Here is a 17,587-nt window from a genome sequence, read left to right on the forward strand (position 1 = left end):
AATTCTCCTGACCAAATTCATTTTACTTTGGAGAAGGTGCTCCTGCATTTGAATTAAAACTGCTGTTGCACTACCTTTTGGCTTCTGGAAAAGACTAACCTAACTACAGCTGTATAGCCTTCTATTTCAGAGAAGGTGAGATCTTTAAAGATGAGCCTGAAACAGGAGAGAGATCTAGTTATTAATTCCTCTTTGAAAATTACAGCTGGCACTGAGGAAATTATAATTTGTTGTGGGGATACACAGGTCTTCAACAGTTTAAAATTTTCAGATGGTATGTTTTATCTTCAGTGTTAATTTAGTTAATTGTCTTGCATGTTTCTTTGTTTAGCATTGAAGACTAGTTATTAAACTATAGGCCTAGAAATTCAGTAGAACACAAGTAATTATTTTGAAAACTTTGACTGTTGTCCATCATCTGTGTCTTGTGAAAATACCATTCACCAATAATCACTTTTTGTATTTACTAAAGTAAAAGTAAACCCACTGAAAAAGGTTTTATCTCAACATAACACTGAAAATATAAGATCTCAAAGCCCTTATCAAGTACCAGCTAATGGCTCACATTAAAGAATTATGCTCTGTAGTAAGATTCATAAATATAGAAGATTTCTTGTGTTAAACCAGCTTCCTTGTAACTATTAATAACTACCAAAATGGCCTTGCTTACAACAGTAAATCAATTCAGTAAAGAGGAAAAAATGTAGAGATTCCATAAATTGCACATAGCACCTGGATACACAAAATACTTTTAGAAAGTTCCAGGGGACTCTGAGGACACCTGCCCTGAAATCATTCCAATGCAACATTTGTTTTCCCGATCCCCTGTTTTAAAAATAAGTAAACACAGACACCCGAACACTCAAGGGCTTCACAGTATCCTTCCTTTACAGATTGACTACAGTTTCATTAACAAAATTTACTCTCCAATCTGATATTACTGGACCAATGATCATGGGTTAATATTTGCAGACAGCAGTAACAGAAATGCTAACAAACCCAAAATAAAGTACAAACAAAACCGATTTCCTGAATTCAGAAAAAAACAATCCACTGTGGGGAAAAAAATGTTGCAAGGAAAAACAGGACTGTAAAAGGCTCTGAAGCCAACATGGGACATAATTCAGAATCACAGCATGAAACACTTCTGATGCAAGAAGAAAGGTCTCATAGCGCAAGACAAAGGGAGTGGCTCCGCCGCCTGAAACTGAAAATGTCTGTTGTAACTTAATATTCAACTACAGCACATACAAAGAGTAAACTGTTTCATTAAATAGTCTTACACCTACAAAACACAGGACGGCAAGTTTAAACATAAGCTGCACAGTCAAAAAATGAATGACTGGCTCGTTTAAACCAGCTGTATGCCACTCTGTGACAGCACAATCTCAAGGACAATGCAGTGCATGCGTGTCCTTGTGTGTCCGCCAGAGTATGCAAGCCGGTCTGTATGTGTGCAGCTGTACCCACGACAGATTGCACAAGGGTACAGGCCAATGTCTGGATCTAAGGCAGGCAATGTGCAGGGAAATCAGATGATTTCTGTCAGTAAATGTGGAGATGACTTCTAGTAACAAATATAACTTATTCATCTCTGAATCAATAAAGAATAAACGCTTAATTTCCCTAATGTTAAGTAGGTATTTAAGACTTAATAGTAATACATGAGAGTTTTTAACTGCTTAAAAAACAGCTAGCTAAAGTCACTAAGCACAGTGCTGCATTTTCCCTGGGATCTCTGATGCAGAGGATGGGTTTCTCTACAACCTATGCACACAGTTCTTGTAATAGTGAACAACTTAGGTTTATAGGACCAATGCACCACCTACTGGGGAACTTGTTTTTCAACTAAATGTTGATCTTCATGACTATATAAGCACAAATGAAGAACATAATTCTATCAAAAAAAGACACCTTAAATAAAGAACAAAGATGAAGGAGGCAATTCAAAGCTCTAAGATTATAGATCACTGCATTTTCTATAGAATCATATAAAATACATTACTTTAATCCAAAGGCACAACTCTCAGAGGACCCAATGTTTCTTGTTTTTTGCCAACCTGAGTATCCAGTTAAAACAATTAAAACATTTATCTAGATATGTATAGGACTTAAGTTCAGACCTTGACGTCAAGTCTTTTACAAGTGATTAATCAAAATATTAAATAAAAATACTTAAAAGTCCATCATCTGTGAACATCTTGGAGCCTGGTTATAAGTATGGCAACTAGGCAGTTAGTTAGACCAACTATATAACAGAGCTCAGATACAACAAAAACAGGGAGACCCCTGATTTAAATCAACTAGAATATATATATGCTAGGAATCTACAGTTCAGCTTGGCACAGCGGAATAACCCATTTGCACTGTTGTGTCCAAGCTCTTGATTTTGGGTTGGTTTTTTGGACTGAGGTGCTTTCTGCATGGCGTTTACATGTTCTCCTCAGGTTTGCAGGGGTTTTATGTGGGTGCCCCAGTTTCCTGTAACCTTCTTTTTGGATGCAGGGTAAGATAAATAACACTGCCAGAGTGTTTGTGCCAGAGATAGAACTATGTTGTGTCCCTGATATAGTCGTGCCTTGTATCCTACACCTCCAGAACAGGCTGCGATGCTGCAACCCTCACACTCAAAAGGCATCTTTCTGATAATGGATGGATAAAGGTCATTTGAGAACCAATTGCACAAAGGCACCCATTAATATACAATGGGGGCATGGCAGCAAACCAGGGATATGGTGGATTCTTGTCAGCAGCTATATTTTTGTGCAACTCACAACCCACCGAAGCTAAGCAGGTGTGAGCCTGGTCAGTACCTGGAGTACAGACTTCCTGCGAAAGCTAAGATTACAGGTGGAAGTAATGTTAGTGGGACCAGTATGGAGTACTCACTCTGCTGTCTGTGTGGGTCCTAATGCCCCAGTATAATGACGGGGACACTATACTGTTAAAAAAAAGGTGCCATGCTTTGGATGAGATGTAAATTGAGGTCCTGACTCTCCACAGTCATTAAAAAATCCAAGGGCAGGCATTTTCTAGGAGTGTTAACCCTGGTGTCCTGGACAAATTCCCCCCTGACCTTTATCAATCATGGCCTCCTAATAATCCCCATCTCTTAATTGATAATTCATCACTATATTCTCCTCCCCATTGAAAGTTGGTGCACTATGGCTGTAGGTGGGTGGTGCACATTTGTGGTGGTGGAGGGGAGTTCCATTACCTGTAAGCACTTCGAAGGGAGTGTCCAGAAAAGGCTATATAAATGTAGTGAATCAATAAATTATGATTATAATAAAAACTATACACATCTGTAACAACAAATAACCAAGACTCCCAGAGAGCTACGTACCCCACAAACTCCAGCAGCAGAGACACATCCAGTTCTGGTGGGATGGTGAACACAGATTGGGGAAGCAGTCCTTTCTTTTGCTTGCTAGTCTTCACAGTGGGCGGGGGAGCAGCTGGAACACAGTGTACGATTCCTAAATCAGATGCTAATCAGAAATTAAGGACATTCTGGACCTGCCAACTTCAAATCTTTCCAGGACATTTTTTATCTTACTAATGTCTGCAGCTAAGCAGCAAACTGTGCACTCTGGGAAAACCAAATACACTTTCACTGCCATAACACACAACTTTAGTCTGTTACATTTAAAAGCAGTATCCTGGCATGCAATCTACCCATTTAAAAACTCCTTCCTGGTGGGATGTTTTTCCCAGGGGAAGTAAACTTACAACATACACCCTTTCAGGGAAGTATTTTCAGCAGCTAGGTAAGAATGCAAGTAATCTACACAAAATCAACAACCATGAGACAAAGGGCAAAATCACTAAGAAGGAAAGATATGAATTTCAGAAATCAAAATACTTTGAAATGAAAGCCAAACCTTACCTGGCTTTGGCACTTCCAGTCCTCTTTCTTGGTAGAAATCATGCATTCGCTTTCTCTCTCCTGAAAGACAAAAACAGAATGTTACTGATACTCATAATAAAACTGATCTGGACACAGATCAATTCACCTATTCTTCACAGTGAAGTTCACACTATACCTCTAAGGCACCTATAAAAGAGGTTCAATATTCCTATATAAAATCCTACTTTAGTAACACTTACTTTCTTCAAGATGTGGGACCATCTTATACACAATGTCCTGCAGTTGTCTGTCCAGTCTGTAAGCAGATATGACGGAAAAATCTGCTTACTTAGCACATACTTGTGGTATGCTTAAAACAGGAATATTTTAAGTACAATATTGGTTTGTTCAGTTTCTTAAGTACTGGCTGTTTTTTTATCACTTTATTCCTATGCTGATTATCAGCAGTGTAAAATAACTCTTCTGATAAAAGGCAGATTCCGAAAATTCTCAAAGCTGAAGCAATTGAAATACCAAGAAAAGGTTTCTAACTTTGCACCAGGTGTCAGCTCTTTAACAATCTCAGCCTGCCTCCATTCTACATCTCACTATTACTTCTAAGAATACGTATTCAAATAATAAACATAACCTGGTGCCAAAAATGGTTAAGATTAAACTAAAACTTCTGATGGTTTTCCACTTTCATGGAATTTTTAGTTAAAAAGAACATCATATCAAAAGGAACCAAATTAATGGATTGTAAAACCCTAATGTTCCCATTTCAATTCAATTATAGAAAAGAAATTGAATAGACAGGTATAACCATTCTTTCAAGTACAGCATTAGAAATAGTTTTAATGTTTTCATATAGAGTGAATGTGCCGGAATGTTATATTAACTCATTATGAAGCAGGAACTATGGTAAACGTACAAGATATTATAAAACGACAATGCTGAAGAAGATTGGAATTCAGAGGTTTTACTTTCTAAAGACAGAAAAATACCTGATGTTGTATAATGGCTGAGTCTGATGGACGACAACATTGCAATTTGGACATCTGTTACTGTAGAAGAAGTGCTTCACAATACAGCTTTTACAAACTGCGGAGAGAAATACAACACGGTGTGGAAAAATAATTAACTAAAAGGCAAGAATGAAAATAAGTCACAGCTGTATGAAATGAAATGAGGAAACTGGTGGATTTATTAACAGAGCTTGTCCCATAGCTTGGCAAATTGACTTAAAGCCAACAACTGAAATGAACACTTCTTAAGACAAATGTCCAGGATTTCAATGCAAATTCTTCATGGGATCCTTCACAAAAAAAAGGCTGGAGAGGACCCCCGCGCCAGCAGGGTGCTTGTAACCCAACGGACAAGCCACCTCTCGTTCTGCAACCTCTCACATTCCCGTGATGTACAGTACAAACTACCCCGGAACGTCAGCGTCAGAGGCGCTGATGAAAACGTCAAGATGCAAGGCGCTCAGAGAGCAGACTCACATGTGTGCAGGCACTCCGTGATGGTAGTGGCGTCCACGAAATAGCCATTGCAGAGCGTGCAGCGGATGTAGGGGAACACCTCAAAGAGAGGGAAGGTCCGCTGGAAGAGATGGGGCAAGATGGAAACCGGGAAATGTGGAAAGGCTTAATAGGTCTGAGCTGTTTGAAATGGGGAACTGTGTCAGCACGCAGGCTGCTTTTCCACATGGAAAAAGCTGCTCCTTCTGGTGTGAGAAGGCTAAACAGTCAGATCGTTGTTTTTTTTTAATTATTTTTCCGTGTGAAATTAACGTGTACTTTAACCTGCCCCTTTAAACACACAATACCCTTTAGACTATGGCTACCACAGTTTATCAGTTTCTTTTTTGGTGAAATGAATATGATATAATGTCCACATTTATTGAACAAGTGATTTGGGGACATGGTCAACTATGAGGCTAGAACTGTGACTTTACTGTACAGGTGATGTGGATCCTGACTGTAAACAGTAATGGCAGGAAATGCTGAAAAGTGCTAGGCGAGGCTATGTTTGACAAGAATAACAACAGATTTCCGGAAGACAGTGCATGAGTAAAAAAATTGAGGACACCTCATGATTATGCCTGTCCGCCTGTCAAACTTAATGAATTTTTCAATAAAAATACTTACATAAAGGAGCAAAAAATAATTCAACCATGCAATGTAAATACAAAACCAAAATTCTAAGCTTCTTTTAGTTACACATTAATTTGAGAAGAAATTCAAAATAAGAAAAATATATACCTGTGTGTTGTACAAAGCCAAACGTGTGTGCAGAAAGCCAATGTCTATAAGCTAAAACGAAAATTCAAGTGGGGAGCTGCGTCAGCATGCGCTGGCTGCAAAGAAACAGGTAAAGGTTTTTTCCATACTGAAAGGAAAAGAAAAGAGACACTCGCTGTGGAGCCTTCTGCAGGTGTCAACTGAAGGCTCCACAGCCGAAACGTTGTGTCTCTTTTCAGCATGGAATAAATCTTTATTTGTTCTCTAAAACCAAAATGCTTTTCATTTCTGTTTCTAACATTAATAGAAGAAATGGAAAGTCCAGGAAGGATGATCAATAATTGGTTTATACCTTGTATTTGGGATTTATATTTCAATGTTGTTGTTTTATTTTTGGAGTGTTGTTAGTTTGCACCACACAAATGGAAATGGAAATTTCAATAACAGCACTACTCAGTGAAAGCTTAACAGTCTCTATTGCGCGTATAAATACATACTGGATATAATATTGGGAAAATTATAAATAGTTTCTCATCTACAGGTGCTAGTTTCTTGGCTGTAAGCGGAGATCTGATATTTGACTTGCGTTTTGCTTTACTGGTCTACATTCCCAATAATACAGGCCAGTGGTTTTCAACCCTGATCCCCGAGGTACACTGGTTTTTGCTCTTGCAGAGTTCTTATTCACGCTGCAAATTTTTATTGTTTTCGACTTCAACATTTCTTTTTTACCTCATCCTTATCGTCACTTGAGTCGCCCTCGTCAGCAGCAGATCCGTGCTCGGACTCCTCGTTTTCGTCCTCTTCTTTGCTATTTTCGTTGCTATCAAGACCCTCCTCGCCGGCTTCCAAATCCAACTCGAACCCGGACCCTTGCTCAATTTCGTCGTCCGCACCGGCCTCTTCCACGGCTGTTTTGGCTTCTCCGCCATTGTCTTCCACGCCAAAGACACTCGAGATAGCCTCGTTACTTTCTGCCTCCATGAATCTCTAAGTCAACGAGTATCAAAAAAAGTTCATTTAAAAATGAACAGAAAACAGTATCGAACAGTGCTTCACTACTCAGAAAAATCTCAAGTACCCTCTTCGCAAAGGTACATGGGTAATGTAGTTATTTTGATCATTTTAACTAGCAAACATTAAATATGAACAGAATCTCGACCATGCACAAAAGCATGTTTCCATTCATTTCAGTAAGATAATATTAACGAAAAATGCAATGGCTGTTCAGATATAATCTTTGTAACTGCAATATTTCGAATTAAACGCTGAATAATACTGCCTGCCGTACTTTGTACAGTCCCACAATGCTCAGGTGACGTAAAAATTCCGACCCACCCCCTTCCCCACTACTGTCGCAAAGTCGAGTTAGCAAACAGGAAAAGTGGGAAAATGGCGGCTGTTCAAGATGGGCCGATTGAGCCGGAGTCGGAGAAAGAAATCAAAACTGAGATCTTGAACGATGCTGGGGGAAATCTTGCTGCAGCTACTGCCGTTGGAGGGGTGTTGCCTTCACCTCCGGTTTCTGCGGCAGTGGGAACCCCCAAGCCGACCTCTACCCCTACAGAAGGCAAAGATCAGCAGACCCTGTTGGCTGTCCTGCAATTCCTCAAGAAGAACAAATTGGTGGAGTCCGCGGAAATTTTGCGCCGGGAGGCCGGGCTATTGGAAGAATCCGAGGATTCTCAGGGTCCAGATGCCGGAGGAGCAGGATCGGGAGTAGGGCCGAGTGTAGAAGCTGACAGCGGGGATGCTACATCTCTTCTTAGCCGAGTTTCCTGTGCTTCTACTCCTAGCGCAACACCAACCCCGATTCCTGCAAAAGGTAAGCTTCAAACAAAGCAACAGCTTATCCAAACGGCATATCGAAAAACACTGCCGATACCGTCCAGGTCTAGGAGTGTTTAAAAAGCCCCTTTTACAGATGGTTTCTGTAGTGCTCTGATTCATCTGACAAGATGCGTAAAAATAGCATAGCCTGACTACCGACGACTGCAGTGAATAAACCATACAGCCACTTCTAAACCATAAAGCAGAGAAGTTTAATTATCTCTACCCTCATCTGGAGTTTGTTCAATTGAAACTGACAGAGTGATGGTGTTTAAAAGCATGTGTTTGTTTACAGTTACAGTGGCGGCTGGTGGAGGGGACAATCAGCCTGACGTGAGCGTTGTTTTGTCGGCCTACAGCCAGCAGGGGGACCCGGCGCTTTACCAGGTTTACTACAGCGGGCTGAAGAAATTCATCGAGTCCGTGCTGGACTGTCACAGAGCGGAGCTGTCCCAGGTCTTCTACCCTCTGTTCGTGCACATGTACCTGGAACTGGTCTACAACAACCACGAGAATGAGGCCAAGTCGTTCTTTGAAAAGTAATTGTGCACTTTGTCTTCTAATTTGCTTTCCCGGTGTCCTTAACGCTTTAGTTTTGGTTTAATTTTTGGCCAAAGATCAAAGTCGGTTGACAATTTCCAAAACTTCCTATACCACGATTTGCAAAAATAATTTTCCATACAAAAAAATCAGATAACTCCATTGATTTGTGGAACACTTTCTCTGCGTATCGTATTTTAGAGATGAAAATCGGTGATTGTGTTTTGGGATTAGGAATGAACACCTAAAAGGAAAGAAACTTTGAAAACAGTAAGCACTGCATCGTCACCATTAGATGTGCTGTATATCTGATGGAGAATGTAGGCAACCTGCAGTGCCTCAAAAATTGTTAGTATGAAGGTTAAGATCTGTCTTGAAATGGTGTTGCACACGTTTTTGTTATTGACGTTTGCGTATGCTCATTTACCATTTTAAAAGAATTCCTCATCACAAGAGACATTGATAGAGTGCCTTGTTAGAAACTCCACTAAGATGTAGCAGTGGCACATCTGTGTGTTGAGATATTACACTGCTCTTCCCCCTCCTTGCTCAGGTTCCATGGCGATCAGGAGTGTTATTACCGGGACGACTTGCGGGTCCTCTCCGGGCTGACCAAGAAGGAGCACATGAAGGGGAACGAGACGCTGCTGGATTTCCGCACCAGCAAGTTTGTCCTGCGCATCTCCCGGGACTCCTACCAGCTGCTGAAGAGACACCTTCAGGAGCGCCAGAACAACCAGATCTGGAACATCATCCAGGAGCACCTGTACATCGACATCTTCGATGGCATGCCGCGCAGCAAGAGCCAGATCGACAGCATGTCCGGGAGTCTGGCTGGAGAGGCCCGGCGGGAGGCAAACAAAGCCAAGGTGCCAGGACTCTGTCTCTCTTTGTTAGGAACATATCAGCTTCTCACACGCAGTCTTGACATGAATGCTGCCATGGGAATTTCGATTAAGTAACATGGGCCTCAGCACTATTCAAGTTCAGCTGTGATGAGTCTAACAGCTTTTAAATTAAGTAGCAGAAAATACCCGTGTTGTCATTGGACAAGATTTGGCCTGGATTTACAAAGAAGTTTTAACGTGCTCCGAATTTTGACCAAAAGTTTGTTGTAAAAACAATACTGCTTTTGTCAGTCCAATACAACCTCCAAGCTTTTATCTACAGCGTACTCATCGATGCTAGCAATCATGTTTCTTAGGTTATACAAAATCCGCAGCTCATAATTTACATAACACTTTTGATAACACATGATTGTGGCTCTCTGTGCTTTAGAAAACAAACAGCTTTTTGGAAAGACTTCCAAGGTTCTAAAACAGCTGAGAAAGCTGGATCACAAGCAGGACCCGGTAGCTGCAGGTTCCATTTATATTTGCATACAGAAATAGCCAGAATGTTTGCAGAAAAAGTGAGGTCCCTATATTTTCAAGTACTTGGCTGTCACGGGCCTGATAGTGGCCGTGTACTGACAGTGATTCTCCTTTTCCCAGGTGTTCTATGGTCTGCTGAAGGAGCCTGAAATTGAGGTGCCTTTGGATGACGAGGATGAGGAGGCAGAGAACGAAGAAGGTAAACCCAAGAAGAAGAAGCCCAAGAAGGACAGCATGGGGTCAAAGAGCAAGAAACAGGACCCCAATGCTCCAGCACAGAACAGGTATGACAGTTTGTGTGTACAAAGTCTAATAATAAAGCACTATGTTTGTGACAGGCACGTACTGTCAATGTAGTCCCTTAGCAATCATTCCAAGGCCTCAGTCATTTACATGAGATTACCCGTACAGCTTTCAATGTGCATTTTCCCTTCAGTAGATTTTCAATGTAGAATTCCACCAGGTACAAGAATGTTACTGTACAGCAAACCTAGAATTGCTCTTCATAGGTCATAGAAAAGGTCATGGCTGTTTTCCATGGAGGGTTAATGGCGGTAAGCTTTAATTAGTGTTCAACATTTTTCTCTTTCTGAACATAACACATTGCTATAAAAAACAAACCACAATAGGACATAAAATAATTTTATATTACTAGAAATAACTGTGGCTTGAGGTCCAAAAATATTAAAATTATGTCTAGGCTATAATTATTGTGTTCTTAAAAAGTTCAGTTAGATTTTTGAGAATTCTAACCCTCAGGGGTAATCGTCCCTGAAACAACTGTCATACCAAACAAATAAGAAAAATGTTTTCTTGTCTCTGTTGTGATTTAGCTTGATTTCTCATTTTAATATTGATTAGAATTCCTCTGCCGGAGCTGAAGGACTCTGATAAGCTGGATAAAATCATGAACATGAAGGAGGCCACCAAACGGGTCCGCCTGGGCCCAGACAACCTGCCATCAATTTGCTTCTACACCTTTCTCAACGCATACCAGGTAAACGAGACGGGGCTGCTTCTGCAGTGTCTCTTCCTGAATCTGCCACCACATTCTTGCATGTGCCTGAACTCAGACAGTGACAGGACTCACCCATTAAGGTAATGGAACACAGTTCTAGCTCTTAATTGGTTTTGGTGGTGCTGGTGGAATGGGGATGTTGTATCTACCTTCTAGTGTTTAAGAACTGTTCCTGACCTCTGAAAATCAATTAGGCAAGATGGGTCTTGGTGCTAAATTTGTACGTTAAATTATCCCCTCTTAAAGACATAGTCTGAGCCGTCAGTTCCACACCATACAAGCAAGTATACATCTTCATGATTATACAATAATGATGTCCTTTAGAGGTCTGATCACCTTCAAGGATGGCAGTTTTATCCTGGCTCATGCCTACTCCACTTAGACGACAATCCAAAGCTGGAAATGCTTAAGTTTCCTATTTCTGTTTCAGGGTCTTACTGCAGTAGACTTCACTGATGACTCCAGTCTGATCGTGGGGGGCTTTGCTGATTCCACAGTGCGAGTGTGGAGTGTCACGCCGAAGAAACTACGGGGAGTCAAATCAGCAGCCGGTGAGGAATGGAAACACTGGCCTAGAACAGAGCAGAGAAGGAAGGGCTGTTCCAAACAGCTGCCTGATAGACATGACAGACATGACTTAGTCAGCCAGAAACAGCCCTTTGACTGTGCTGTGTTATTATTCTGAAAATAGGTGTATAATTACAGAGACAGATTAATCTCCAAGAGAACAAACTGTGAAAATCTTGCTGTTAGGGGTATAGTGTCCAGTTTGTGAACGTAACAGTCCAGTAGAGAAACAATTAATTAACTCTTGATTTAGACCAGTTGATGTTGATTTTTTAGTTTAAAAACATATTTTAACGATATTACGATATAAAGTGTAGTCATTTTTTGAAAATGTGTGAATTGTGGCCTTTAAAAATTTGAATAAGGTCTGATGGTGTAGAGTTTTAACAACTGAAGTCTCTAGATTTTCTTGGGCTAGAGAAGTGCTAGAGGAGTCTTTTTTCTGTAGGGGGAAGTCTCTTTCATTTACTGCAAGATTTGGAAATGCTTAAATGTTTGACGGGTTTTTTTCTATGGAGTTATTGATAACTGAACATCTTATTTTATACATCCATGTTAATTTATGAGTCTTGAGCAGTTTAGATAGATAAGACTTTATTGATCCTGAAGGGAAATTGATGAATGTTTGTAAGTTTTACAAATGCATGCACACAGCCTGTCACCTTTTCAATGTTTTAACATTGCACAATGTTATGTGTGGTAACCAACTGCTTGTTTCATTCTGACCTGCTTGTAATAATGTGCTGTGCTAAGTATAATTGTGCTAGTGTGACTTCAGTGAGTACAGGCCAGCCAGACACAAGAATGAGTAAAGCTTAATTCCACACTAAAAAATAGAAAGGAAAAACAACATTCCAACTGTAGAGGCCTTTTTTAGGTGTCTTTTCTATTTTTCTGTTTTCGAGGAATTGACCATAACTATTTCCTGTGCAGCCTGCATACATTGACGCAGCTCCCCGGTGAAACACTAATCAAACAGGCTGTATTGTGTCCTCCTTTCAGATCTGAGTCTGATTGATAAAGAGTCAGATGATGTGCTGGAGAGGATAATGGATGAGAAGACCGCCAGTGAGTCCAAGATTTTATATGGCCACAGTGGCCCAGTCTATGGCACCAGCTTCAGCCCTGACAGGTGAGGTGACAGCGCTGCCGCTCCATTCCTCTGCAGGAGGCTCGGGTTTGTATGTCTGGGTGTAGTACTTGTAGTTGTACAGGAAAATGTCTTCATGCTTATTAATTTGGTCTGAAAATCCTAAACTTTTGAAATTGTGTTATATCATGGGCTTAAACCTTTAGTTAAACAAGTACCATCATTTTATAAATGGGTCTTAATATGTAAATGCTTAAGTACCTATTGGAAGAAAGTTGTACAGTGCTCGTGGTGCCCCTTTTACATGAGTACTGGTATTTATAAAATATTCCAGTTGCTGCTGTGGGTTTCTTTCTGCTTTAGCATATGTATTCATATCAGAATGCCCGATTGCCATAAATGTCTTTTTAAGGCTATATGTATTGAAACCACTGATTTAAAATTAAGATTTAGATAAGACAGTTTTTTATCTGGAGTTGAAGTGGCCATACTATGCAATATGTGAGAGAGAAGTTACAATATGGCTACGTGAGATGTAAACTAGTACAGTAATGCACATACATATGAGGGCCTTGAGCTCTGGCCTTTTAGTTCCAAACTATGTATTGCTTTTCATTCTAAACTTGAATATTATTTCCTTGCAAGTGTATAACATTCAATTGTCTTTTAGGAACTATCTGTTGTCATGTTCTGAAGATGGCACTGTGAGACTGTGGAGTCTTCAGACCTTCACCTGTCTTGTGGGGTACAAAGGACACAATTACCCTGTATGGGACACACAGTTCTCTCCTTATGGCTACTACTTTGTATCTGGAGGCCATGACCGTGTTGCTAGGTAATAATAATGCTAGTTCTGTTTAATCTTTAAATCTTATAACAATTATCTCTGTAATAGTTCTCCAAAAGGTGTATACATGTGTAAATATAACTGAAAAACACTTAGACAAAATTTAAGAACACTTTTAAGTCCCTTACTGGTGTTCATTTGGGTTAAAAATCTTTTTGAATGTGCTTTTAGTTCTCACCCAAGCTCATTTGAGTAAACATTCTTTCACTGGTGTTTCTAAAGGCTTTGGGCTACAGATCACTACCAGCCTTTAAGGATGTTCGCTGGGCACCTGGCTGATGTCACTTCCACTCGTTTCCACCCCAACTCCAATTACGTTGCCACCGGATCAGCTGATCGAACCATCAGGCTTTGGGATGTTCTGAATGGCAATTGTGTCCGTATCTTCACCGGTCACAAGGTAAGAAATTGTTGTGGGATATTGGTTGTACATTAGACAGAAAAATACTTGACACAATTTGTACAGGATGTGTGGGATGTAAATTTTATATTCAAAGCAAACTGTACATAACACCTACTCTGACTCTGTTTGACTGTAAAGATGAAATCCTATACACGTCTTTTCATAATAGGCCTGAAACCTTTGGCCCATTTATGAGTATATCAATATGGTGTATAAAAATTAGTTTTGTGGACTTAAAGGTCTTAAAACCAAAAGATCACTACTAGTCTGATAACCTGATCAGTTTCTTTCATTTCTTTCTAGGGTCCAATACATTCGCTGGCTTTCTCTCCAAATGGCAAATTTCTGGCATCTGGGGCTACAGATGGAAGAGTGCTCCTATGGGACATTGGCCATGGTCTGATGATTGGCGAACTGAAAGGACACACAGACACTGTCTATGCACTTAAGTTCAGCAGAGATGGAGAGATTCTAGCATCAGGTGAGCTGCTATGCTCTTACTTTTCCACAGAGGTAAAACGATAAAATGTATCAGCAGTTTCTGCTTTTTATTCTGTAATGTCTGACTTGCTTAAAGCTTTGTATTTACTTTCATTTATATAATGCTTACTTTGGAAAAAAAACTGAATCATGGGGTGGACTGTAATTGAACTCTTTCTTGGTTTCAGCTGCTGGGTATTAAAGTGATCACGTATGTAGTGTTTTTAGCAGTATTGCTCAAATTCCACTAATTGCTTCTTTTTAATATCTACAGGCTCAATGGATAATACAGTGCGGTTGTGGGATTCTGTGAAAGCTTTTGATGATATAGAGACTGATGATTTCACTGCAGCTACTGGACACATTCATCTGCCTGAAAATTCCCAGGAATTGCTGCTTGGGACCTACATGACCAAATCAACACCTGTAGTACACCTCCATTTCACACGCAGAAACTTACTTCTTGCTGCAGGAGCCTATAATCCCTAGCAGTGGTTTATTATTTTTTTTTGTGTACAACGAACATTGTTTCCTCTGGGGAACTGAAGAGACCAGAGAAATCACTGTAAGAGCTTGTAAAGCTGCAATGAAGCAAGTTCCGGTCTACCAGTCTTAAAGATTTGGTGCTTCAAGATTATTCTACAAGATGTATATGGCAAACATTTTTCCACCTTTCTCACCATTGTTTCCTGATGTAAATCACAAAGGGTACAACTACTTTTTTGCCACAGATTTTACATTTCCACATATTAGCTGGTTCTTTACCTGCTGAAATGATTTTAAGATTTCCCTAAACTGGATACACAAGAATCCAATGCAACCAGTACTGGTCATTAAAGGTTCCCCCTTTTTTTTATAAATATATACCGTCACTGCCAGATGTAACAGATTCTCCCCTGAATGAGGTCAGATTGTGTGTACAGTTTTATACAGGTATATGTAAATAAAACAGTTTTTAATTTCATTTTTATTTATTTTGAACAAGGATAATTCACATTCAGCTGTAGGTTCTGAAGGTTGTTCTTTCAACAAAGATAAAAACAAATCCATGTTAGTCCTTGCTCTATATAACAGAGCTCAGAGAGGAAAAGACCTGTGGAAAGAATAACACAAAAAAAGTTCAATGTATGATAATGGACACCAATAGGTACTATTGCTGGTAGCAGTTCCAATAGCTACATATGGCCGTCTCTAACATTTGTAATGATCAGTTTAGCATACATAAAATCAATATTGAACAATTCTTAGTTTTAAGAGTATACCATTAAGCAAAATACATTAAATTGAACAAACTGTTAGGGTAGGGGAAATTGTTTTTTTCTAAAATGATTTTACAAACAATGAATGCATTGATTAAGATGCAAAAGTGAAAGAACATAGCACATGGGAACAGTGACCAATACTACTGAGATACGAAATGATACCAGTTCAAACATGCAGCCACACAAATAGTGAAGTGAGGAAAATTCAGAAAATATCAGGGAAGGACAATGAACATAAAGAACAACAATTCTAATCTGATTATATCATTTGTTCTACCAAATCACAGTATAATAAATTGATGCTTCCTTCAATGTATAACAGTCTAACACTTTTCAGGAGTAATACTAGTTAATAATAAACATTATGAGAGAAAATGATGCAACAATTTTCAATACACAGTCTCAATACTTATAGGAGTCATACAAGTAAACAATAACTTATACAGACATGTTCTCCAAATGCACTTACCACTGATTACTTTTCTGTAACTGCGGGCTTCTGCTTCTTAGGCTTCAGCTTAAAAAACAGGTAGATCCCAGCAATGCCCGCATAGGTAGCCAGCACACACTAGAAACACAAGAATAGAAAGTCAGCTGTGTGGCTGCTTTGGTGTTTTTATAGCTCAGAAGGGAAGAAAAAAGAAAACCCCTTCCACTCTACCTGCACATAGTTGCAAACCATGCACCACACACAAGAATGATTAGATGGCATTAGGAGTCTTTGAGTAAGGCTCTGTTCTGGCCTCCTGAGTTACATGAACCTCATCTTTAAAGATGGATGACACCCATCTCCACCCATTTCATGTTTTCTGCATTGAATATATAGTGAGACCAGTAGCTTTCTGTTCAGAAAGTTCATATTCATACCACTGCAACTTACGAGAGAACGCTTATTTGGAAAGGTCACACCTTTGTACCACGTTACTTACGTTCCTCCTTCCTGTAATGGTATAAGCATTGAAGTACTTCTGGATACCAGTGAACTGGTGATGGGTTCCAGCATCGTGCCCGGCCATTGTGCCTTTGGATCCTTTAATTTAAAGACAGATGATGAAATAGACAGCAAAAACAAAAGCCCAGGTGCATGGCACAAAGTATTTTTACGGACGTCTTTACTCTGGACAGAAAGTTTTTCACATAAAAAAAAACAAACAAAGTTTGATTTATGCAGCAAAAGACACCGACACAAGCCTCAAAGTTTCCAAAGTTAGAAAAAATCCATTCTTTGCAATTTCCTTGATGCATATCACAAGGTTTTCTTCAACTAATACATGCAAATAATAACAAAAGAGTCAAGGGAAATTTTAAATACCTGCATAAGATAAGATCACTTTATTGGCCATATACAACTTCTTGTATTATGAATTTGTCTTTTTTCGCATACCCCATCTTGCTCTCCATGAGACACAGAGGGGGAGAGAGAAGCTTGGGGTCAGAGCGCAGGGTCAGCCATTTATACGCGCCCCTGGAGCAGTTGGGGTTAAGGGCCTTGCTCAGGGGCCCAACGGAGTAGGATTCCTCTGCCGGCCGCGGGATACGAACCAGCAATCTTCCAGCCACAGATCCGGCTCTCGTAAAGAGATACTGTAGCTAAGAGCTAGGCCTCACTTTGAAAGGACTAGGGCACAGTTATGTGCACGACTCGTGACGATATATAATATATAATTAAAACTCTCTCTTCATAGTTTTTGCTATGATCAATCCATCAGACAAAACCTACACTAACGAAACCATAAGTAATGTTCCATTATTTAAGATCGCTGCACATTATGTTATGTGACGCTTGTCCTAGCAAGATTTCAAAGTACAGTGTCGTAATTACAGGTATATTTCAACAAAAAATCTAGCTCTTCTATAAACATAAAAATTCCTTTCCGTATTTTTTGTAACCTTCAAAAATCGGCATATCCTTACCTTTACTTAATCAGTGCTCCTGGAAGGAAGAGTGCCCTTCAAATACCGTAAAGCAGCAAACAGCTACCCTCATTTATTGGTCTGAATTACGACTGCCGTCTTGTTACATCTAGAAATGTTCATTGGATAATTTAAATGTCAATCAACTAGTAGCACAGCATTTTCAGGAG

At 39.8% G+C, this 17,587-nt stretch overlaps 3 protein-coding genes across 4 annotated transcripts in view; 1 reads left to right on the top strand and 2 right to left on the bottom strand.

The window, feature by feature from the left end:
- The window catches only part of pcgf6 (polycomb group ring finger 6), a 43,376-nt gene extending 35,974 nt beyond the window's left edge, over positions 1–7,402 (bottom strand). For both annotated transcript variants that reach the window (XM_088915642.1, XM_088915641.1), the window contains exons 1-6: positions 6,826–7,402; positions 5,353–5,452; positions 4,855–4,951; positions 4,111–4,166; positions 3,890–3,949; positions 3,347–3,458 (exon numbers count right to left, since the gene is read on the bottom strand). In XM_088915642.1, the coding sequence (XP_088771768.1) occupies positions 3,347–3,458; positions 3,890–3,949; positions 4,111–4,166; positions 4,855–4,951; positions 5,353–5,452; positions 6,826–7,077 (677 nt within the window). In that variant the 5' untranslated portion in view covers positions 7,078–7,402. The remainder of the gene's footprint in view (positions 1–3,346; positions 3,459–3,889; positions 3,950–4,110; positions 4,167–4,854; positions 4,952–5,352; positions 5,453–6,825) is intronic.
- A 51-nt stretch (positions 7,403–7,453) lies between these two features.
- Positions 7,454–15,204, top strand: taf5 (TAF5 RNA polymerase II, TATA box binding protein (TBP)-associated factor). Its single transcript, XM_088916548.1, has 11 exons — positions 7,454–7,918; positions 8,219–8,462; positions 9,017–9,332; positions 9,957–10,120; positions 10,698–10,833; positions 11,285–11,405; positions 12,424–12,553; positions 13,182–13,346; positions 13,581–13,758; positions 14,065–14,242; positions 14,516–15,204. Exons 1-11 carry the CDS (start codon positions 7,486–7,488, stop codon positions 14,728–14,730), a joined length of 2,280 nt encoding a protein of 759 aa, XP_088772674.1. The 5' UTR covers positions 7,454–7,485; the 3' UTR covers positions 14,731–15,204.
- Positions 15,194–17,533, bottom strand: atp5mk (ATP synthase membrane subunit k). The gene is made up of 4 exons (XM_088916549.1): positions 17,418–17,533; positions 16,433–16,533; positions 15,973–16,071; positions 15,194–15,334 (listed from the first exon to the last, which is right to left on the bottom strand). The coding sequence occupies exons 2-3, from the start codon at positions 16,517–16,519 to the stop codon at positions 15,979–15,981; spliced, it is 180 nt and encodes a 59-aa protein (XP_088772675.1). The 5' UTR covers positions 16,520–16,533; positions 17,418–17,533; the 3' UTR covers positions 15,194–15,334; positions 15,973–15,978.
- Between the last annotated feature and the right edge of the window lie 54 nt (positions 17,534–17,587).

This window comes from Atractosteus spatula, chromosome 5 (assembly GCF_055471065.1).
Source record: "Atractosteus spatula isolate fAtrSpa1 chromosome 5, fAtrSpa1.hap1, whole genome shotgun sequence".
Lineage (NCBI taxonomy): Eukaryota > Metazoa > Chordata > Actinopteri > Semionotiformes > Lepisosteidae > Atractosteus > Atractosteus spatula.